The sequence below is a fragment of the Cetorhinus maximus genome, chromosome 1 (assembly GCF_964194155.1).
Source record: "Cetorhinus maximus chromosome 1, sCetMax3.hap1.1, whole genome shotgun sequence".
In the NCBI taxonomy this organism is placed as follows: domain Eukaryota; kingdom Metazoa; phylum Chordata; class Chondrichthyes; order Lamniformes; family Cetorhinidae; genus Cetorhinus; species Cetorhinus maximus.
In genome coordinates, this window is record NC_135879.1 from 178,059,252 (window position 1) to 178,084,206 (window position 24,955).

Here is a 24,955-nt window from a genome sequence, read left to right on the forward strand (position 1 = left end):
AACTTACTACCAAATGGGTACCACATAATTGAGATGAATAGCACAGGTGCATTTATTTGGAAGCTAAATTTAAAAAGTACATATGAGAGAAAGGAATAGAAGAATATGCTGACGGGGTTAGATGAAATAGATCTGTTGAGTCAAATGGCCTGTTTCTGTGGTGTAAATTCCAAGTAATTCTATGGACATTCGGTTGAAAGGCCATGAAAATCTTGGAAAACTATGTTTACTTAAATGAAGTTACGACAGGTTACCAAATAAAAACCCAACTGAAATTAACCTCCACAATATACTGAATATTAAAGCTATTTAAATAAATAGCAAATAAAGAAATGGAATTGTAAAAAGAACTTACATAATCATCAATGGCATCTTTCACTGCTGTTATTATCAATACCAGCATTAAGGGTCCAACAGTGGTATACCAGGACAAGGATGAAACTTGTGGAATAAGCTGAAAGAAGTAAGAGGGTTGTATTTAATACATCCAAATAATAAAAATATCTTGTAAATAACTATTATAAGAGGCATTACTTTTATTGCAGTGAAAGCATCAAATGTGTCATTAGATTGTAATATTTCATAAATTAATAAAAATGGTTTGAAATATACATTGTAGCTAAATTTTACACATGCATTTTTGGTTCATGATTGTTTTAAATGTAAAATTTCATTGTATTATATTTAATTTGGTCCTTAGTAAAACAGCACAGAATGATAGCCTCATGACATTTTACTCAAACAGTTCATTCACATTTTAGTGACTCAGTCTGCTGCAACTGTTTTATTTGAAACTGCTTATCTTCTTTCCATATTTTTCATACACAATGGATAGAATTTTACACCCACCCTGGAGGCAGATTAGTAGGCAGTGGGGGGGAGGCATAAAATTGGCACCATGCCAAGAGCATTGTACCCAGCACCTATTCACCCACCCCCATCCCTGCAGCAATTTTATCTGTGGCAGGGGAGGCGTAGGGAGGCCTGACTGCCTGTGATCTAGTTTAGCCTATGGACTAATTAATGGTCACTTAAGCGGCTCCTCCTGCCATTGCTGGGATTTTAGCTGCAGTGGGCAGAAGCCGGTGCCAAGTGTGAAGCCAGGCAGCTTTCATTGCTCGGGTTGGTGGTGAGCGTTAGGGGTTATCTCCTTTGCAGGCCTCTTGTGCTCATTAGTTCTCACCAGTGAAGGTTTTTCCTCTCCCACGTTTCCCCTCGCCCTACCCTGTAGATGCCAGCAACACCTGCCCCCCTCATCCCAGCTGGCATGTCTGTTCCCAGTGAGTCCCCTCCCCCACCCCCGACTTAGCTTGGTGTCCAGCTCCAGCAATGATCATCGTTGGGAACTAGATGTAGTCCCAGACATGACCGCTCTTTCCAGTGGAATAGCTGAGAACAGAGAATTGCGGGCCATTTAATTGGTTAGCAGTTCTTGGAGGTGGGACCTCCCAGCTCAAGCCAATTAATGGCTAGAGGGTCCCTGCCCCGGCGAAAAAGCCAGTCAAATGTTTGTATATTGAAGATCATCATTTTATGCCAACAATAAATTTCTATCCATGTGCATATGAGTTTTTTACCGAAATATTAATATTTTAGCACTTAGATTTACTTAATTGCAAAACAACTTTTATTATAAAACTTCATAAAAGCATGTTTGTTTAAATTCAGTATATTTTAATTAATCTCAGAATGATACAACTTTAGGAAGCCTTTTGAGCTCATCCATTCAGAAAAAAAACAGGGTTTCCTTAAGCTACTTCCGCTCCATCACAATAACTTTGGACATAAAGAGGGTTTTTGCAACGGTTCCAGTAAAATTATAGCACCAGAGTAGGAGGAGCTTGGAGGAAATTCCCATTTAGAGAGCCTCCCCCATCACAGCCTCAACAAAGCACCCAAATGATTTGAAAAGACTTTGGCCTGAATTTTATCAATTGGGCAGCTGACCCAATGGCGGTGGTCAGGTGGAGGGGGAGGTTGGGGATGCAGGTGGAACTCAGAAGGTGTGGGATATCCAGGTTGATGGTACACACAAGCAGGCAGCTGACCTTCTGAGTGATTTACAAGGAAGAACCAATTAAGGACCGGCAGGCAGGGGAGCCCACCAATTAAGGGCTTTGGGCAGGTCATAATGCCAGCAGCGCGCACTAATGCGGCATTTTTAAAGGCACATGTGCAGCATTCAGGAAGGGCGCAGACACAGGCAAGAACAAGGGAGTCAAGAGCAACACAGGCAATGAAGGAATGGCTTCAGGACAAGGAAGGGCTACTTCACGATTCAGCAACACCTCCCAGGAGGCATTCCTGCAGGCAGGAAGAATAAAGAGAGATGTCTTGTTTCCAGGAGTAGGAGGAGGGCAGCAAACCTAGTCAAGAAATGTAGAAACATAGAAACTCGGAGGAGTAGGCCATTCAACACTTTGAGCCTGCTCCATCATTCAATATGATCATGGCTGATCCTTTATCTCAATGCCATATTCCTGCTTTCTCTCCATACCCCTTGATGCTCCTAATATCTAAAAAATTATCAATTGCTTTCTTGAATATACTCAGTGTCCCGGTCTCCACAGCTTTCTGTGGCACAGAATTCCACAGGCTGACCACCCTCTGAGTGAAGACATTTTTCCTCATCTCAGTCCTAAATGGCCTGCCCTGGGTCCTGAGGCTGTGGCCCCTGGTACTAGACTCCCCAACCAGGGGAAACATCCTCCCTGCATCCAGTCTTTCTAGCCTTGTTAGGATTTTATACGTTTCAATCAGATTCCCTCTCATACTTCTAAACTCTAGCCCAGTCAAACCAATCACTCCTCATACAACAGTCCTGCCATCCCCGGTACCAGCCTAGTGAACCTTCACTGCACTCCCGCTATGGCAAGTATACCTTTCTTAGGTAGGGAGACCAAAACTGCATGCAATACTCCAGCTGTGGTTTCACCAAGGCCCTATATAACTGCAGTAAGGCATCCCTGCTTCTGAACTCAAATCCTCTTGCAATGAAGGCCAACATACCATTTGCCTTCCTAATTGCTTGCTGCACCTGCCTATTTACTTTCATTGACTGGTGTCAATTTCCCAATATATCACTATTTAAATAATACTCTGCCTTTCTGTTTTTCACACCGAAGCATCTAACTTCACATTTATCCACGTTATACTGCATCTGCCATCTGTTTACCCACACACACAACTTGTCTAAATCGCCCTGCAGCCTCCTTGCATCCTCCTCACAACTCACAACCCCGCCCATTTTTGTGTTGTCAGCAAACTTGGAAATATTGCATTTGGTTCTCTCATCCAAGTCATTTCTATATATTGTGAATAGCTGGGACCCAAACACTGATCCCTGTGGTACACCACTAGTCATCACCTGCCACCCGGAAAAAGACCCATTATTCCCACTCTCTGTTTACGGTCTGTCAACCAATTCTCAATCTATGCCAATATATTACCCCCAATCCCATATGCTTTAATGTTGCCCACTAGCCTCTTATGTGGGACCTTATCAAAAGCCTTCCTGAAATCCAAATACACCACATCCACTGGTTCTCCCTTATCTATTCTACTAGTTACATCCTCAAAAAACTTCAGTCAATTAGTTAAATATGATTTCCCTTGAATAAACCCATGCTGACTTTGTCTAATCCCATTAATGCTTTCCAAGTGTTCTGTTACCACGTCTTTTATAATAGACTCTAGCATTTTCCCCACTACTGATGTTAGGCTAACTGGTCTGTAACTCTCTGTTTCTTCGGTCACTCTCCTTTTTTAAATAGCGGGGTTACATTTGCCACCCTCCAATCTATAGGAACTGCTCCAGGGTCTATAGAATTTTGGAAGATGACCACCATTGCATTCAAAATTTCCAGGGTCACTTCCTTTGATATTCTGGGGTGTAGATTATCAGCCTCTATGGATTTTTCAGCCTTTAACCGCATTAATTTCTCTAGCACCATTTTTTTTACTAATACTGATTTTGTTCAATTCTTCCATTTCACTAGATCCTTGGTTCCCTAACATTTCTGGGAAATTATTTGTGTCCCCTTTTGTGAAGATAGAACCAAAATATGTGTTCAATTCTTCTGCCATTTCTTTGTTCCCCATTATAATTTCCCCCGTTTCTGACTGTAAGGGACCTACGTTTGTCTTCGCTAATCTTCTTCTCTTCACATATTTATCGAAGCTTTTACAGTCAGGTTTTATGTTTCTTGCAAGTTTACTCTCTCATGCTCCATTTTCCCCTTCTTGATTGCTCTTTTTGTCCACTTTTGTTGAATTCTAAACTGCTCTCAATCCTCAGGCTTGCTGTTTTTTCTGGCAAATTTATGTGTCTCCTCTTTGGATCTAATACTATCCCTAATTTATTTTCTAAGCCATGGTTGAGCCACCTTTCCTGTTATATCTTTGCGCCAGTCAGGAATGAATAATTGTTGTAATTCATGCATACATTCCTTAAATATAAGCTATTGCCTATCCACTGTCAATACTGCTAGTAAGGTTCCCCAATCCATCATTGCCAACTCGCGCCTCATACCCTCGTAGTTCCCTTTATTTAGATTCAGGGCCCTAATTTCGGATTCAACTTCTTCACTCTCCATCCTAATGAACAATTCTATCATTTTATGGTCGCTCTTCCCCAAGATTGTTAATTAATCCTTTCTCATTGCACAATACCCAGTCTAGGATAGCCTGCTCTCTACTTAGTTCCTCAATGTATTGGTCAAAAAAAACTATCACGTACACACTCGAGGAAATCCTCCTCCACAGTATTATTGCTAGTTTAGTTTGTCCAACCTATATGTAGATTAAAATCACCCATGATTACAGTTGTACCCTTATTGCACGCATCTCTAATTTCCTGCTTAATGCCTTCCCTTACATCTCCAATACTGTTTGGGAGCCTATAGACAGCCCACACCAATGTTTTCTGCCTCTTGGTGTTTCTTATCTCTATCCAAATAGATTTCACATCTGATTTTCTGAGCCAATTTCCTTCCTCACTATTGCATTGATTTCCTCCTTTACTAACAGTGCTACACCACCTCCTTTTCCTATTTGTCTGTCCTTCCTAAATACTGAATACCCCTGGATGTTCAGTTCCCATCCTTGGTCACCCTGCAGCCATGTCTCCGTAATTGCAACTATATCATAACTGTTTATATCTATTTGCGCTGTTAATTCATCTACCTTATTGCGAATGCTCCACACATTAAGATACAATGCCTTTAGACTTGTCTTTTTAACCTTGTTAGTCATCTTAGCTTCATTTTGCACTATGACCCCATTTGTTTTTCACCCTTGTTTTTTCTGCCTTCCACTTTTGCTTCTTACTTTTCTGCCTTTAGTTTCTATCCTTGTTTCCTCCTTCCCCGTCTCCCTGCTCAGGTTCCCATCCCGCTGCCATTCTTACTTATCTGTCTTAAGTTTCTATCCTTGTTTCCTCCTTCCCCGTCTCCCTGCTCCGGTTCCCATCCCCCTGCCATTCTAGTTTAAACCCTCCCCAACCACACTAGCAAACACCCTTCCGAGGACATTGGTCCTGGTCCTGCCCAGATGCAACCCATCCTCTTTGTACTGCTCCCACCTTCCCCAGAACCTGTCCCAGGAATCTGAATCCCTCCCCCCAACACCATTTCTTCAGCCATGTATTCATCTGATATATCCTATTATTTCTACTCTCGCTAGCACGTGGCACTGGTCATAATCCTGAGATTACTACCTTTGAGGCCCTACTTTTTAATTTACATCCTAACTCCCTATATTCATCTTATAGGACCTCATCCCTATTTTTACCTATGTCGTTGGTACCAATATGTACCACGACCATTGGCTGTTTACCCTCCCCCTTCAGAATGCTCTGCAGCCTCTCCAGGACATCCTTGACCCTGGCACCAGGGAGACAACATACCATCCTGGAGTCCCTTTTGTGGCTGCAGAAATGCCTGTTTGTTCCCCTTAGTATTGAATCCCCTAACACTATAGCCCTACCACTCTTCTTCCTCCCCTCTTGTCTTGTGCAGCAGAGCCACCCGTGGTACCATGGACTTGGCTCCTGCTGCTTTCCCTTGAGAGGTCGTCTCCCCCAACAGTATCCAAAATGGTATATCTGTTAGAGAGGAGGAATGACCACAGGGGACTACTGTACGACCTTCCTTCCTCTAATCTGCCGGGTGGTCACCCATCCCCTTTCTGCCTGTTCAATCTTTACCTGTGGCGTGACCACCTCACTGAACATGCTGTCCATGATAATCTCAACATCGCGGATGCTCCACAGTGAATCCACCTGCTGCTCCAGCTCCAAAATGCGGTTAGCCAGTAGCTACAGCTGGACACACTTCCTGCACACATGGTCGTCATGGACACTGGAAGTGGGTGCGAGCTCTGCTGCCATGACTTCCCTTTGGATTAAGCTCGTTAGTTACTCCCTTTAAAGAATACTAATTATGCCAGGGGCCTAATTCCACTCCAAACACTCCCACTACAGTCCAAAGTCCTCACCTTATTTTGTTTAAGCTAATGGACTGCAGCAGTTTAATTAGTAGAAAAAGTAGAAGTAGAAATACTACCTGACCCTACTTACCAAACAGCTGCCTCCCCTGCGTCATGTCACTTCTTGAATCGTGACATCCTGGCACCACTTTTAGCCCTGAGTCTAGCTCCCGCTCTTTTTAAATCTCCGCTCTGACTCTCAGCTCCCACTTCCAGCCTCCCCAGAAGGCTGGAAGTGGGAGACATAGTAAGCAGACAAGAGGTCATTGCAAGAACCGTTTTTTTTGTTCTTTCATAGAAAATGGGCATTGTTGGCTAGTCGTGCATTTGTTGCCCATTGCCAATTGTCCTTGAGAAGATGGTGATGAGCCACCCTCTTGAATTGCTGCAGACCATCTGGTGCAGGTACACCCACAGAGCAGTTAGGAAGGGAGTTCCAGGATTTTGATCCAGCAACAGTGAAGGAACAACAGTATAGTTCCAAGTCAAGATGGTGTGTGGCTTGGAGGGGAACTTGTAGATGGTGGTGTTCCCATGCATCTGCTGCCCTTGTCCTTCTAGGTGACAGAGGTTGGGGTGCTGTTGAAGAAGCCTTGGTGAGTTTCTGCAGCGCATCTTGTATATGGTACACACTGCTACCACTGTACTTCAGTGGTGGAGGGCATGAATGTTGAAGGTAGTGGATGGAGCATCGATCAAGCAGGATGCTTTGTGGTTGTTGAGCTTCTTGAATATTGAAGCAACGCTCATCCAGGCAAGTGGGGAGTATTCCATCACACTCCTGACTCGTGCCTTGTGGGAAGACTTTTGGAGACAGAAGGTGAGTTATTGGCCTCAGAATCCTCAGCCTCTGAACTGATCTTGTAGCCACAGTATTTATATGGCTGATCCAATTCAGTTTCTAGTCAATGGTAACCTTCAGAATTGATAGTGGGAATGTAGCAATGGTAATGCCATTGAATGTCAAAGGGACATAATTAGATTGTCTCTTGATAGAGATAGATAGTCGTAGCCTGGCACTTGTGTGGCGTGAGCATCACTTGTCACTTGTCAGAAGCAGAGTGGGAAGAGATTTCATGACCTAATGTGGTCTAGAAAGGTGAGTGGTGTTGAGTTGCAAACTGGAAATCCAGAGTGAATTCAAAGACGTCCGTCAAATATGAGGCCAGGTGATCATCCCATGTATAGGGCAACACCAGGCGCTAACATCCACATTGAAGTGTCCAGTTTACATGCACTCGAATCCCATGGTCAGTGATGAGTGAATGCTGCATTGAGATGGCTGAACAGCCAAGTCACCATACCACCCAGTGCATGGTGCTGCACATTTATAGTATCTCAAAGTGACCAGTATTCTGGAGGCCATGAGACAGGAGTGACACTGCATATGTCTGTGCTTGCAGGGAAAGTGTGTTCATAATGCTTCTGATCAAGTGGAGACACCAGGGCTTGGTTGAGAGACCAGCTGTTTCACTTAAATCATGTCTCTCCAGCAGATACAGCAGCAGTAAGAAACAAGGACTCCTGCTACAATGGAAAGTTCAGGCATGCAGTACTATCGGAAGATACTGAGCCACTTTATTCCAGCACATCCTCCACCAGCACAAATATACGCTGAACAGTAGATTTTGTTGCATATAAAGAACAGGTGTAACAATCTAGTGAACACTGCACAGATGCACCGGAGGAGGTGACGGACGCAATGACACCTGTGGGCACTTCCCCTTGGAGGAATGAGAAGAGGCCCAGTGACGCTCAGCTTCATGCAGATGGTGAGCCTCTGGTGTCATCAGTAAAACTGTAGATGCTTCAGCAGTTGCATCAAATGTATGAACATTAGTTGGAGTTTCCAGGGGCAGTGCAGCTGCATCCAAAAGTGATGGAGGAGTCAATCCATACCATGAGTTGCAACCCTTCTATGGCATGTGAATGCATGGTGCCCTCCATTGGGAGAGTGGTTAGCATCTTGGAGAGACACATGGAGCACAGAACCGAATGGATGCAAGAGATGTGCACAGAACTCCAGAGCATGGCCTCATCCATGAGATCTACAGAGCAATGAGTGGGCAAGGTGGGCCAGCGGTGCATCTCCCATGGCAAGGAGCTGAGCCATTCCAGGCAGTACATGTAGGGCCTGAAAGGGCAGAGGAAAGTCAGGCTGAAGGCAATGGAGGCTCCTCACAAACTTTGACAGCTGAAGGCAGATCCTTAACCCCTTTGATGGTAACATCAATGCTGCATGTGGTCTTCTTCGCTGAGGAAGCCTTGCACAGATATAGGTGGCCCCAAATGTGGCAAGCCGCAGTAGGATTCAGGCACCAAGAAGCCATGGCCATTTAATACACTACAGCAAGAAAGGCAGCAGATTGCTCCATATCAACTCCAGGTGCAGGGTGGAACACTGGTAGAAGCAACCATAAGCGAGAGCGTAAATGCATGGACTAGAACTTGGGGTTTCACTGGGAGATGATAATTAAAGTGCAGAAGCCTTTAATGTTTAACAAAACAAATGGGCAGGCAAGTGGCAGATGGAATTCAATACAGGAGAAGTGTGGGGAGATGCATTTTGGCATTGTGAACCTGATATCAGTTTAGATTGGACAGAGTGCTCAAGGGGTGGACTAACAAACTGGTGCACTGAAGAGGCACGCAACTACTCCCTAGCCTATATTCTCTGGAGTTTAGGAGAATGAGATGTGATCTCATTGAAACATAAAAGATTCCGAAGGGGCTTGACAGGGTAGACAAGAGGTCATTTCCGCTGGCTGGGGAACGTAAAACAGTTTCAGGATAAGAGGATGATCATTTAGGACTGAGATGAGGAGAACTTTCTTCACTCAAAGGTTTGTGAATCTTTGAAGTTCTCTACCCCAGGGGGTTGTGGATGCTCCATCGTTGACTATATTTAAGGCTGGGATAGGCAGATTTTTGTTCTCTAAGGGAATCAAGGGATATGGGGTGCAGGTTGGAAAGTAGAGTTGAAGCCCAAGATCAGCCATCAGGCCGTATGGTCTGTTGCTCCTATCTCTTGAAGTCTTGTGTTCTCACAGGACATGAATTCACAGGAAAGACTGGAAATGCTTTGTTATTTACTATTGAAAGGGAATTACTTTGAGAGGAATTCATTGAACAATATAACAATTTGTATTTATATAGGATTTAATGTAGGAAATGTCCAAAGGTGCTTCACAGAAGCCTCAACTGGCAAAAATCAATGCCAAACCAAAGGAGGAGTCATTAAGGTGACTAAAAGCTGGGCCAAAGTGGTGGGTTTTAAGGTAACATAAAGATAGATTAAGATAAAGACTTACCTGCAAAATAAGTAAAAATAAAAAATAGGCATTGGCAATTCGCTGAAACTGTTCAAACAAGTTGATTGGCAAGAATGTGAAAACATTATATTTGGAGGTTTTAATTCGATTGTTCTGAAATGAAAAACAAAATTTGGTAAATACATGAAATTAAATAACACAGATACAAAACATTTTTAATTACAATATGCTCACATCAATGTTCTGGTGATTGCTGCAAAAGATGTGATTTGGAAGGGATGCATTATGTAATTTAAATAATTTTAAAATATGTTTCATTTAATGACTATAGAAATGTGAAGAGAGCATTTTATTTCTTACGAGGATGCATGATAACAACTCAAGTAGAAAGGTGCACCTTCAAACAAACACAGGGGAACCCCTTTTGTATTAAATTTTTGGCAGAAATCTCATAACATTTTTTGCCTGTTCCTCTTCTACAGAGTTGATCAATAAAAGTTTTTTTAAAAATCTATTTCAATGCTTGTAAAAATAAGATATGGCTCTTGTCAGCAACTATGTGCTGAATTTTCCCAGCCCCATGGAGATGGGTTTGAAGCCTGTGGAGGGGGGCTGGGAAAGCAGCGGGAAACCCTGTTAGAATTGCTCCTCAATGCTGTCCCACCTCTGGGCGACTCTCCCAGAGGCAGGCTGCCAAGGAAATCAGCAGCTCACAGGGCTGAGCAGGCAATAAAGACAATAAGGCCTATTTTCCCCCAGCACTGCAACTTTCCTGGTGTCGCACATGCTCCACACAGTGTTGGGAGCTGGGCAATGCTGCAGAGGTGATCTCTCGCCGGGAGCTCAGCAGGCCACAGGTGGCTGAATTAATTGGCAGCATTAGCGGCTGCAATGCTCACAGGGGTCCGGAAGCAGCTGCAGCACTCTTCTGGCGCGGTCAATCTTCCATGCTGAGGAGCTTTGCAGTACCTTTTCACCACTGAAGAGGGAGCCCTTCATGAATGCCTTCAGTTTGAGGAGTCCCCTAAGTCTCCCTCTTCTCCAACAGTGCTCACCTCTCCCAGTCTGTATTGCAGAGATTGCTACAGACCATGAATCCCACCATGAAATTAAACTCAATTAATAAATCTGGAATTCAAAGCTAGTCTCAAGAATAGTGACCATGAAAACTCTCATAGGTGCGCCCGACCCGATTAGGAGTAAAATAGTGCGCGATGACGTCGGGCGAACATCCCGATGTCATCGCCCACTCGCGCAATATTTTGCTCGGTGGACACGCATGGGTACCAAGCCACTTAAGGCCCTTAACAGTCCAACTGACTGATTTTACCTTGCCCAGGCAATTTTCTGCTCGTCACATGAGCAAAATGGGCAGGCGGCTAGCCAACATTTTCACAAACCTCATCCAAGAGCAGGATAAAAAGGGTCGGCAGCATTGCCAGTGTGAGTAGTGAGCAGTTTTGGAGATAGTTTGCAGCTGGTTGCTTATTGGTACTTGGCAGCTTCATCTCTGTTTGGGGCTTCATTCTTAGCATTTCCAGGCTTCATTTCAGGACTCATTGCTGTCTGCCATGGCCTCAGAGGATTTAGGCCACGTGGACCCTTCCAGATATGAGACAGCCTTCCCTTACCCTGGTAATGGGGATTGTGGTCTCCGCTAGAGGCACCTCCTCTGAGGAGGAAGAGAGGGGCAGAAGGGGGAGGAGGCCAGATGTCTCAATGCAGCTTTCAGGGGAGGGACTTATGGGAGGAGAGGCGCAGGCACAAGGGTCAGCAGGAAGGCCAAGGCGGAAGGGGCTGCAGAAGAATCATGCTGCCAGGGTTTACAGGCGGCGATGCAACTACCCCAATATGTCCGAGGTGCAATGTCAAAGGAGGCGCCGCCTCTCCAAGGAGACCGTCACCTCCATTTGCCACATGATTGGCCCTGAGATCAGCTCCAACTATGTGGGTGGACACCCCATGCCAGTGGCTTTGAAGGTCACAGTAGCCCTCAACGTCTATGCCACCAGCTCTTTCCAGGGCTCAGTGGGGGATCTTTGTGGAGTCTCCCAATCAGCTGTCCACAGCTGCAACAAGCTGGTGACAGAAGCTATGTTCAGACGGGTATTGACCTTTATTCTTTACCATACAGATGAGGCCAGACAGCTGAGCGAGCCAGAGGCTTTGCAGCGATTGCTGGGTTCCCCCGCGTCCAGGGTGCCATCGACTGCACACATGTGGCCATCAAAGCAGCGGTGGGTGAGCCCGGGCCTTCGTCAACAGGAAGCGATTCCACTCCATGAACATGCAGATAGTGTGTGACCACAGGATGCAGATTCTGAAAGTCTGTGCAAGGTACCCTGGCAGCTCCCATGACACGTACATCCTGAGACACTCCCAGGTGCTAGGCTCTTCAGTGCTCCAGCCCAAATGGATAGATGGCTGTCGAGTAACAAGGGCTATCAGTTGAAGAGGTGGCTCATGATGCCTCTCTGCCACCCAAGAACAGAGGCAGAAAAGCGTTAAAATACAAGTCATGCTTCCACATGGATGGCGGTAGAGAGGATCATAGGTCTTCTCAAAATGCGCTTCCAGTGCTTGGACCGTTCAACACTCAGCAGAGCAGGCATCACTGATCGTGGTTATATGCTGCGCTCTCCACAATCTGACATTGGCATGGGCGGACCCACTGGAGGAAGGGGATCTTGACGCAGCTGCACAGGCCACAGATGATGAGTCCAGTAGTGAGTCAGAAGAGGAGCACGGTGAGGAGAACGCTGAGGGCGTGGAGCCAGACCTCCATAACCTCCTGGGAGGCAGGGACACCAGGGATGTCTTGATCTAACGTTCCTTCAGCTAAGCTACCAAAGATCAGCTTCAATTGCATGCCAGGGCTGCCTCCTCCGTCCCGGATGTCTGAAAGGACTCTTTCATTTGAACACAAAGAACAATAAAGTTCAGAGCCACTTACATCCATTATTACATATTGGCATACCCTGCACCAATAAAATAAAAAGGTGTAGCATACACAGGCCATGATAACAAAAACAAAATTTATCTCCTTGGGCAGAATCTTCGTCTTGGCGAGCGGGGGCGGGGTCCATTCACTGGGCGTAAAATGACGCGCGGTGACGTCGGGCGTGCATTCCGATGTCACCGCGCACCATTCTGATTTTCAGTTCAGCGAGCACACATCCGAGTCAGCTGTGTGCCCCTGCCGAACTGTCAAAGGCCTATTAAGGCCAGTTAACTACCAATTGAAACAGTAAACTGAGCTGCCCGTCCAACCTTAAGGTTGGCGGGCAGGCGAAGAGGCCAGGTGGCCTTTGCATTTTTCATGGAAACTCATCCACGGGTGGAATGAGGTTTCACGAAGGTTTTTAAAGGTTGAAAAAATTTTTAATAAAATTCATAGACATGTCCCAGCTCATGTGACAGTTTCACATGAGGGGACATGTCCTAAAAAATTTTATTTCCTTTATTAAAGTTTTTTAAACTTAAACTGATCTCCCTGAGGCAGCTCTGTGCCTCAGGGTGATTTTTGTGCTCTCTCGTGTGCATGCGTGCAAAAGAGCACAGGCCCCGACTCAGGCAACGACCCCCCCACCCTGCCCGCACAGGTAGTGCTCAGCGCTTCCGGGCGCACGTCACGCTGGGCGGGCCTTAATTGGCCCGCCCATGTAAAATGGTGGCGCCCAGCTGATCACAGGTGGCGATTGGCTGCACGCCGCCTGCGCCCGCTCCCGCACAATCCCCCCAACAGGGAGAAAATTCTCCCTCTTATGACAGTTCTAAACCATTTACATAAACGTTTCTGGTCTTCAATCCCAGACCAGTATAGATAAAGTAAACAGAAATGAAGATAAAATCAGCCGTGACCCGTCCCTATTGTGCTCATGGTGCCTTTAACTGATGTTTGCAAGTGCAACCTCTAGGTGCTCCCCCCTCGCTGGCACCAGCATTGGAGACAGCCTGCTGACTCTGCTGTCTTGTTGGCCTTGACCTTGGCAGTCGTCCTCTGGCCAGTGGAGCCTGTGCTGGCCCTGCCTGGGAGGGAACAGCCAGTGCCACAGCTGGCATCTCCTCGTTCGCCACAGCCTCATCAGGTGCTACAGTCACTGGTGGACAGGTGGAGGAGCTGCTGCCGTCATCCAGTCACCCAGGGTGCCATGAGAGGAGCCCGCAGAGATGACAGACAGCTCATGCACCAACATGAGGTCACTCTGGACCTCCCTACACACCATTGATGGACGGACACCTAGCTGGGATATTGGGTGCCTCATCCATCTCCCACACTGATACTGACCACCTGAGGACAGTGCCAGTGTGAGGGCTTGTAGGTCTGAGTCCAACTCCAGGAACCCCTCTTCCTGTCCCTGGAGCTCTCTCTCCATGAGAGTCACACTCTCTCAATGGAACAGGCAGTGCACTTGCCCATGACAGTCAACGCAGTGCTCACGCTCTGCATGGACTCCTCCATCAAGGAGTCCATGTCACACAGACCCTCATGGATCTCCACTATATCCTCCCGCACATCTCACTGGGAATCTAGTATCTGTCGCCTAATGGGCGACTTCAGAGGCTCATCATCAGTCTTCGACCGAGCATCATCCTGGTCCCCAGCAGTCCTCCAACTGTTGTCGCCCAGGGCACTCTCTGCCTCCCCCTGCACCTCAAGTGACTGTGAAGTGCCCTCACTAACTTGCACCGAGGTACTAGCCACTGATATAATGCCGACCACGGTGCCTGTATCTGCGCTGGTGCCAGCTTCAGGGAGCAGGTGTGATGCAGGTGAAAATGACACCTGATGGTCTTCCGGTGTCAGGGATGGCCCTACGAAGTCTGCAGAACGGACGCCTGCTGGCGAACCTAAAAGGGAGAAGGACATGTAATTAGTTAAAGTCATCACACTATCACTGCGTATGCCAGGCACCCTGATGGGACAATGGAGATCAGCATCATGGTGCCATCTTCTTTCAATGATCAATGGGGATTCCAGGTTCGAGGCTCACATCAGTGAAGAGACTATACTAGAATGGTTCCACAATCCAAAAGTCTCACCTCAGCGCACTGCCTTCGTCTTACCTTACTTCATCTGGCATCCCTGCCTCTCCATACCCGGTTGAACAGGGAAGCGTGCCGGCTCTTGAGTTTGAGGGCATCCTGCTCGAACCAGGAGAGCAGCAGAAGGTTGAGCGGGCCTCCACCTGTATGTGCCCTGTCAACTTGGTTATGGCTTGTCTTCTCTTGAAAGGACAGGGGAGCATTGATTCGTCCACTCTCTACCTGTAGCACCATTACAGCCTGGCCAACCCCAGCTGAGGAGCACCTGGAAGGTCACATCCGAGTGGTTCTCAAGTCACAAGGCACTCAGTCCAAACAGCCAGGGCTTACCCCCTTGGCCAGCTCCAACGTGATTGACAGTTGGCACTCAGACTCTTACCCCCCTGAGGTCCACGTGGGGACGGCCAGACCTTAACACTTCTGCACACTGACCCATGCCAACACAGTACTCACCCTTCCTGAGCGCAGCAGGTCATTGAAACGATTCCGGCACTGGACCCAGATGTACTGCACCACAGCATGGCTGCTCACCTGGGTTGCCACCTCCTCCAATCTCTGGGTCAAGGGTGTCCCTCTTGGCAGCCACCTCTTCCAGGAGGGCAGTGAGGCACTCATCAGAAAAGCAGAGTGCCCACCTGAACTCTCCTCCCTCTTGGCGTTTGCAGCCGCACTTGAGTCCACCATTAGAACGGCAGACTAAAGTCCTTCCCTGGTACCCTTTCTGGGGCTACCTGGGCAGGTTTTAAACAGGCTGCCTGGTTGCAACTGAACCTGGCGGCCGACAGGCCCCCACCCCCACTCGGCCCTTGCTGGCCAGTGCGGGACAGCACTTCACGCTGGGTGGACCTTAATTGACCCGCCAGCATGAAATCGCAGGGGCCCGATCACAGGCGGCGGTCGGTTACACAGCTGCTCCCACACCCGCCCGCTGAGGACAAAATCCTGGCATATATTTTTTTCCATTTAAAATACAAGTACTACTTCCATTGTCCACAGTTTCTGAACTTCTGCCATGAACCTGCAATGGGTTCCTTCAGTTCAACACAGGGAGTGGGATAATTTGCTTTATGAAATGATAAAAGCAGTTTGTGTAAAAACAGGAAAGATACCTTGATGGAAAATTTCAATCAACTCAACCTAACTTGAGAATATTTAAATGATCTCAAGGTAGAGTAAATATAACGTATGACTACTCTATGATTCAGCACATAAAAGAAACCATGAGAGACATAGTGACCTTTTTTTATTCATTTAGGAGTTGCGGGCTTCGCTGGTTGGGCCAGCATTTATTGCCCATCCCTAGTTGCCCTTGAGAAGGTGGTGGTGAGCTGCCTTCTTGAACCGCTGCAGTCCATTGTAGCGTAGGTACACCCACAGTGCTTTTAGGGAGGGAGTTCCAGGATTTTAACCCAGTGACAGTGAAGGAATGGTGATATATTTCCAAGTCAGGATGGCGTATGGCTTGCAGGGGAACTTCCAGGTGGTCGTTTTCCCATCTATCTGCTGCCCTTGTCCTTCTAGATGGTAGCGGTCATAGATTTGGAAGGTGCTGCCTAAGGAAACTCGGTGAGTTTCTACAGTACATCTTGTAGATGGTACACACTGCTGCTACTGTGCGTTGGTGGTGGAGCAAGTGACTGTTTGAGAATGTGGTGCCAATCAAGCAGGCTGTTTTGTCCTGGATGGCGTCAAGCTTCTTGAATGTTGTGGGGGCTGCACTCATAGAGGCAAGTGGGGAGTATTCCATCACACTCCTGACTTGTGCCTTCTAGTTGGTGGACAGGCTTTGGGGAGTCAGGAGGTGAGTTACTCGTCGCAAGATTCCTAGCCTCCGACCTGCTCTGGTAGCCACAGTATTTATATGGCTAGTCCAGTTCAGTTTCTAGTCAATGGTAACCCCCAGGATGTTGATAGTGGGAGATTCAGTGGTGGTAATGCCATTGAACGTCAAGGGGAGATGGTTAGATTCTCTCTTGTTCGAGATGGTCATTGCCTGGCACTTGTGTGGCGTGAATGTTACTTGCCACTTGTCAGCCCAAGCCTGAATATTGTCCAGGTCTTGCTGCATTTGGACATTAAACTTAAACCTAAGTAAAATTCAATTCAAAAACATCTCATTCACCTCTTCTAACACTGTTGATTCCACAAATTAGTACTTGTCCACCTGCACTAATTAAAGCCCTGACTTTAATAAGTAGGTTACTCACAAGCGTCCAAATGTGCCTTCAGGAATGGGCATGATCAAGTCAGGTTGCATTCACAATCCAAGAAACAATTATTTGAGCTGCCCAGTACTGGTGTAATGTGGCTGCTTTGCACTACCAACAGTGCACTCCAAACATTTAAAGATTTAATTCATAATTCGCAATGATTATACATTCCCTTAAGGAATAAAAACTTCAGGGGAAAAGTGGCCCAACCATTCTTAGCAAGAAAAGTGAAATGTAGTACTTGATTAAAGGAAAAAGCTTCTAACGTTGTCAAAAAAGTGGAATGGTTGAGGATTGGGAGGATCTTAGAATTCAGCAAAGGATGAGCAAGAAACTGATAAACAAAGAGAAAATAGGATATGAGAGTAAACAAGCTAGAGATATAAAAACAGATTAGAAAAACTTTTATCGGCTTCTATAGGTAAAAAGGAAGAGTTTAGCAGAGGCAGAATCAGGAAAAATTACAAGGTGAAATATGGAAATAGCAGAGACATTATGTGAATATTTTGTACACACCTTGACCGAAGACACAAAAACATTCCAGAAGTAGTGCCATACAATGGGCAGGATTTTATTTCCCGCGGGTGGGTGGGCATGTGCCTGACTCGATCGAGCATAATATAGTGTGCAATGACGTTGGGCGAGCATCCCGGCATCAGTGCGCATTTGCATGACATTTCGATCGGCGGGCACACATGAGAGCTGGCAGCAAGCCCGATGACAATTAAGAAGCTTATTTGGCCTTTTTCGCTGCCCATCCAACTTTACGGTTGACGGTGAGTGAATTAGCCAGGTGGCCTTTTGAGTTTGTAGCAAACCTCATCCACGGGCGGGATGAGGCTTCCACAATTAAATAAAGAATAAATATAAATATTGGGCAGAATTTTTATTCTGTTAATGTTATTGTGAGTGAGTCCCATGTTGGGACATTTTTTTCAAATTTTAGAACTTTTTATTTTTGATTCTAAAATTGTTCAGCTCCCTGCCTTCAGGGAGCTTTCAGTGCGTGCTTCCCCGGGCATGCGCAGACATCTGCGCTTTCACTCCTCCTGCCCTCACCCCGGCAGTGTTGAGGTTCTCAGCACCATTTTTCACTCTAGCTGGCCATTAATTGTCCAGTCAGTGTGAAATCATGGTCAGAGGCTGATCACGGGCAGCGAACTGTTTCCTGGCCACTCCCTGGTCCACTCACTGCGCCCGCCTGACAACCCGAAAATCCTGCCCCATACGTCGAGTGAAAATGAGGAACTTAATGATGTTAGTATAATTAAAGAAGTAGTACTGGAGAAATTAACGGGACCAGAAGCCAACAATTCTCCTGGAGCTGACAGCCTATACTCTTGGGTTTGAAGGCAGGTAGTTAGAGAAATAGTGGATTTATTGGTTTTGATCTCCCAAAATTCCCTAAATTCTACAACGTTCCCATAGATTGGAAGGTAACAAACATAACCCCGCTGTTCAAGAAAGAGGGGAGAGAGAAAACAGTAGGTCAGTTAGCTTGAAAATCTCAACCGTCTTAATTGGGGTGTGCAGAGATTGTAGAGAATATGTGAAAATTTATTATTAGGGACCTGATAAAATTATATGATTAGGCAGAGTCAACAAAGAGGTTTCATCCAATTAAACCATGTTTGACAAATCTGTCAAGAGAGTTTTGAGGGTGGGGTATCAGTGGCTGTAATGCATTTGGATTTTTTAAAAAGCATTCAATAAGGTGCGATAAAAGAGATTATTACACAAAATTATGTGATTGAAGGTAATACATTAGCATGAATTGAGAACTGGTTAATGAACAGAAAACAGAGATTTCAGGTTGGCAGGCTGGGGGAGGTGGTGGGTAGTAGTAATCTCATTGGACTAGTAATCCAGAGATTCAGGCTAATACCCTGGGTTCAAATCCCAACATGACAGCTGGTGGAATTTGAATCCAATTAATTAAAATAAATCTGGAATTGAAAACCAGACTCATAATGGTCACCAGGAAGCATCATCGATTGTTGTAAAGAAAAAGCCAACTGGTTCACTAATGTCCTTCTGAAATCTGCTGTCCTTACCAGGTTTGGCCTGCAGCTGACTCTAGACTCACAGCAATTTGGTTGACTCTTAACTGCCCTCTGAAATGGCCTAGCAAGCCACTGAGTTGTATCAAAACAGTAAAGAAAAGTTGATAAGGAATGAAATTGGATGGACTATATGGCATCGACCTAGGCACCAGAAACAACAACAGCACACCCAGCCCTATTGTCCCTGCAAAGTCCTCTTTCCCAACATCTGGGGGCTTGTGCCAAAATTGGGAGGGCTGTCCCACAGACTAGTTGTACTCACTGAATGATACCTCCAGACACCACCATCGCTGGGTATGTCCTAACCTAACAGAGGTGACGGCACAGAGGTATACAGCCAGGAGGGAGTTGCCCTGGGAGTTCTCAACATCAACTCTGGACCCCATGAAGTCTCATGGCATCAGGTCAAACATGGGCAAGGAAACATCCTGCTGATTACCACATACCACCTCCCCCTCAGCTGATGAATCAGTCCTCTTCCATGTTGGCCATCACTTGGAGGAAGCACTGAGGGTGGGAAGGGTACAGAATGTACTCTGGGTGGGAGACTTCAATGTCCATCACCAAGTGTGGCTCAGTAGCAGCACTACTGACTGAGCTGGGCAAGTCCTAAAGGACACAATTGCTAGGCTGGGTCTTCGGCAGATGGTGAGGGAACCAACAAGAGGGAAAAACCTACTTGACCTCGTCCTCACCAATCCAACTGTTGCATCTGTCCATGACAGTATTGGTAAGGGTGATCACCACGCAGTCATGTGGAAACTAAGTCCCATCTTCACATTGAGGTTACCCTCATTGTGTTGTGTGGCACTACTCCTGTGCTAAATAGGATAGATTTTGAACAGAACTAGCAACTCAAAACTGGGCATCCATATGGCACTGTGGGCCATCAGCAGCAGCAGAATTTTATACAACCACAATCTGTAACATCGTGGCCCAGCACATCCCCCATTCTACCATTACCATCAAACTGGGGAATCAACCTTGGTTCAATGAAGAGTGAAGGAGGAAATGCCAGGAGCAGCACCAAGCATACCTAAAATGAGGTGTCAATAAGAGTGCAGGAGGACATGCCAGGAGCAGCACCAGGCATACCTAAAAAGAGGTGTCAACCTGGTGAAGCTACAACACAGGACTAGTTGCATGCCAACAGCAGAAACAACATGAGATAGACAAAGCTAAGCAATCCCACAATGAACGGATCAAATCTAAGCTCTACAGTCCTGCCACATCCAGTTGTGAATATGGTGGACAATTAAACAAGTAACTGGAGGAGAAAGCTCCACAAATATCCCCATCCTCAATGACAGGAAAGCCCAGCACATCAGTACAAAATACAAGGCTGAAGGATTTGTAGTCACCTTCAGTCAGAAGTGCCAAGCAGATGATCCATCACAACCCCTTCCTGAGGTCCCCAGCATCACAGGTCCCAGTCTTCAACCAATTCGATTCACTCCATGTGATGTCAAGAAATGGCTGAAAGCACTGGATACTGCAAAGGCTATGGGCCCTGACAACATTCTGGCAATATACTGAAAGACGTGTGCTCCAGAGCTATCCACGACCCTAGCAAAGGTGTTCTAGGACAGCTGCAACACTGGCACCTGCCCGGCAATGTAGAAAATTGCCCAGGTACATCATGTACACAAAAAGCAGGACAAATCCAACCCGGCCAATTACCACCTCATCAGTCTAATCTCGATCATCAGCAAAGGGCTAAAAAGTATCGCCGAAAGTGCTATCAAGCGGCACTTAGCAATAACCTGCTTCCTGACGCTCAGTTTCTGTTCTACCGGGGCCACTCAGCTCCTGAACTCATTACAGCCTTGGTCCAAACATGGACAAAAGAGCTGCAATCAGGAAGTGACGTGAGAGTGACTGCCATTGAGATCAAGGCCGTTCTTGACTAAGTGTGGCATCAAGGAGCCCTAGCAAAACTGAAGTCAATGCAAATCAGGGGGGTAAACTCTCCACTGGTTCTAGTCATGCCTTGCACAAAGGAAGGTAGTTGTGGTTGTTGGAGGTCAATCAACCCAGTACCAAGGCTTCATTGCAGGAGTTTCTCAGGGTAATGTCCTAGGCCCAACCATCTTCGGCTGCTTCGTCAATGACATTCTTTCCATCATAAGGTCAGAAATAGGGATGTTCAAGAATAATTGCACAATGTTCAGCATCATTCACAACTCCTCCGTGCCCATATGCAGCAAGACCTGGACAATATTCAGACATGTGCTGATAAGTGGAATGTAACAGTCGCGCCACACAAGTGCCAGGCAATGACTATCTCCAACAACAGAGAATTTAACCATCTTCCACTGACATTCAATGGCACTACCATCGCTGAATCCCCCACTATCAACATCCTGGGGGGTTACCATTGACCAGAAACTGAACTGGACTAGCTATATAAATACTGTGGCTACAAATGCTGGTCACAGGGTGGGAATTCTGCAGACAGTAACTCACCCCCTGACTCTCCAAAGCCTGTCCACCATCTACAAGGCACAAGACAGGACTGTGATGGAATACTCTCCACTTGCCCGAATGAATACAGGTCCAACAACTCACAAGAAGCTCAACACCATTCAGGACCAAGCAGCCCGCTTAATTGGCACCCATCCACCACAATAAACATTCACTCCCTCCACAACCGATGCACAGGGGCAGCAGTGTGCGCCATTTACAAGGTCCACTGCAGCAACCCTCCAAGGTTCCTTCAACTGCACCTTCCAAACCTGCGACTTCTACTACCTGGAAGGACAAGAGCAGCAGATGCATGGGAACACCACCAGCTGCAAGTTCCCCTCCATGTCACACATCATCCTGACTTGGAACTATATTGCCGTTCCTTCATTGGCATTGGGTCGAAATCCTGGAACTCCCTTCCTTACAGCACTGTGGGTGTTCCTAAACACATGGACTGCAGCGGTTCAAGAAGGCAGCACACCACCACCTTCTTAAGGGCAATTTGGGATAGGTAATAAATGCTGGCCTAGCGAGCGATGCCCACATCCCATTAACTAATATAAAAAATGCTAGTGAGGTATTGCAAGGATTAGTGCTTGGGCCTCAGCTATTTACAATCTATATCAATGACTGAGTATAATGCATGCAAGCATTCCTGGGAGTAAAAAGTTAGGCGGGGAGTAAGCTGTGAGGAGGACACAAGAGGGTTCCAAAGGTATGAAATAGGTTAATTGAGTGGGCAAGAACAGAGCAAGTGGAATGCAATGTGCTGAATTGGCGAGAAGCCGCCAAATGTTATCACTTGGATTGGAAAAACAGAAAAGCAGAATGTTTTTTTAAATGGTGACAGACTGTGAAATGTGAAATTCAAAGGAAGCTGGGTTTATTTGTGTGCAACAACTACATATCATTGTTTAGCCCCTTTAACGTAATAAAACATTCCAAGGCGTTTCACAGGTGTATTATAAAACAAGACATGACATTGAGCCACATGAACAGATTTTAGGTCAAATTACCAAAAAGCTTGGTTAAAGATTTTGGTTTTAAGGAATATCTTAAAGAAGGAAAGCGAAGTGCCAAGGCACAAAAGTATAGGGTGGAATCTCGTTGTAGCATTGGGGGATTTGCTTGCTGGCTGGAGAGCCGGTGAGAGACCGATGCTGCCTCTTTTCAGAAAGGTCTGTCAAGCCACATGTCAATCAGGCAGTGGCTAGGCCACTGGCGGCCTTCCCCTGAAATCAAGACCCCGGGGGCAGAAGTTGTACCGAGGGAGAGCTGCCGGCCGATCAGAGGAAAGCAGTTCTTGTGCTCAGTTGCTGCTGCAGGAAAGACACCCACCTTAGTCCCAGGATCATGGAGTGACCCAGGCTACAGGTATGTAATGTGGACTGGGGATTTCGCGAGAGTAGATTGCGGGGAGAAGGGGGCAGGGCGGTCAAAAGCAAGGGCATGAGGATGGCTATCAGCAGCCCCGACCATCCTCCCCATTGTCCAGTCCCTTGATCAGATACTGACTCCTTTTGATCGAGAGACCACCCCCGGCCACACCGTAAGCTGACAAGCGGCCTGCACAGGTTCACCTGTCATACATGCTGCATGGCGACAGGCCCACTTGCAGCTGGGTTATCTCAGGATGAATCCCTTAAGTGGTTATTAATTGGCCACTTAAGGGCCTCAGTTGGCCACAGAGAAGCAAGGTCGACCATTGGTCTTCCCATCCAGAACTTAATTCTGGTGGAGGCGGAAAGGCAGCAGGGTTCAAGTATGCCATCACCCCACCTAAGTAAATGCCCTTCCCATCTCCAAGATTTCCACCAATGAGAGCATAAGATTCCATCCACAGAGAGGGAATTGTAGAGTTCGAGCTTAGGCAAGTGAAAGTACAGCCACCTATGATGGAGCCATTAAATTCGGGAATGCTAGAGGTAGATGAGGCTAGAACTAGATGAGTGCAGATATCTCAGAGGGTTGTGGAGCTGTAATAGATTACAGAGGCAGTGGAAGGATCCTGCGGGTAACATGGATCAGAATTTTAAAATCACGACATTGCTTGACCAATGGGTTTCAACAAGCATAAGAGTGATAAGTGAAAAGGGGACCAAAAACAATGGCTTCAGTCTTCTCAATATAATTGTCCACAATAAACAGGACAAATCCAACCTGGCCAATTACTGCCTCATCAGTCTACTCTCGATCATCAGGAAAGTGATGGAAATTGTCATCCACAGTGCAATCAAGCAACACTTACTCAGCAATAACCTGCTCAGTTTGGGTTCTGCCAGGGCCACCCAGCTCCTGACTTCATTACTGCCTTAGTCCAAACATTGACAAAAGGGCTGAACGAAGGAGATGAGGTGAGAGTGACTGCCCTTGATATCAAGACAGCATTTGACCAGTGTGGCATCAAGGAGCCCTGGCAAAATGGAAATCAGGGGGAAAACTCTCTACTGGTTGGAATCATACCTAGCACAAAGGAAGATGATTGTGGCTGTTGGAAGTCAATCATCCAAGTCCGGGGACATCATTGCTGCAGTTCCTCAGGGTAATGTCCTAGGCCCAATCATCTTCAGATGTTTCATTTATAACCTCCCTTCCATCATAAGGTCAGATGTAGGGATATTTGCAGAAGGTTACACAATGTATCCTCAGATACTAAAACAGTTCATGCCCATATGCAGCAAGACCTGGACAATGTTCAGACCTGGGCTGACATATGGCAAGGAACAAGTGTCAGGCAATGACCATCTCTAACAAGAGAGAATCTAACCATCTCCCCTTGATATTCAATGGCATTACCATCGCTGAATCCTCCACTATCAACATCCTGGGGGGTTACCATTGACCAGAAACTGAACTGGACCAGTCATATAAATACTATGGCTACAAGATCAGGTCAATGGCTGGGAATTCTGCAGAGAGTAACTCGCCTCCTGACTCCCCAAAGCTTGTCTACCTTCCAGAAGGCACAAGTCAGGAGGGTGATGGAATACTCATCACTTGCCTGGATGAGTGCAGCTCCAACACTCAAGAAGCTCGACACTAACTTGGATAAAGCAGCCCGCTTGACTGGCACATTATCTAGCACAACAGCCATTCACTCCCTCCACCACTGAAGCAGAGTGGCAACAGTGTCCACCACCTACAAAGTGCATTGCAGCAACTCACCAAGGCGCCTCTAACAGCACCTTCCAAGCCTGCGACCTCCACCATCTAGAAGGACAAGAGCAGCAGAAGCATGGGAACACCACCAGCTGCGTTCGCTCCAAGTCACACACCACCCTGGCTTGGAACTATATCGCGTTGCTTCACTGTCACTGGATCAAAATCTTAGAACTCCCTTCCTAACAGCACTGTGGGTGCTCCTGCAATACATGGACTGCAGCAGTTCAAGAGGGCAGCATACTTTCACCTT

At 46.5% G+C, this 24,955-nt stretch overlaps 1 protein-coding gene across 1 annotated transcript in view; it reads right to left on the bottom strand.

Moving 5' to 3' along the window:
* LOC144685630 (putative phospholipid-transporting ATPase IM) overlaps positions 1-24,955 on the bottom strand; it is a 329,489-nt gene that overhangs the window by 248,987 nt on the left and 55,547 nt on the right. Inside the window, exons 4-5 of the mRNA XM_078550359.1 lie at positions 9,798-9,911; positions 356-454 (exon numbers count right to left, since the gene is read on the bottom strand). Of these exons, the coding sequence (XP_078406485.1) occupies positions 356-454; positions 9,798-9,911 (213 nt within the window). The remainder of the gene's footprint in view (positions 1-355; positions 455-9,797; positions 9,912-24,955) is intronic.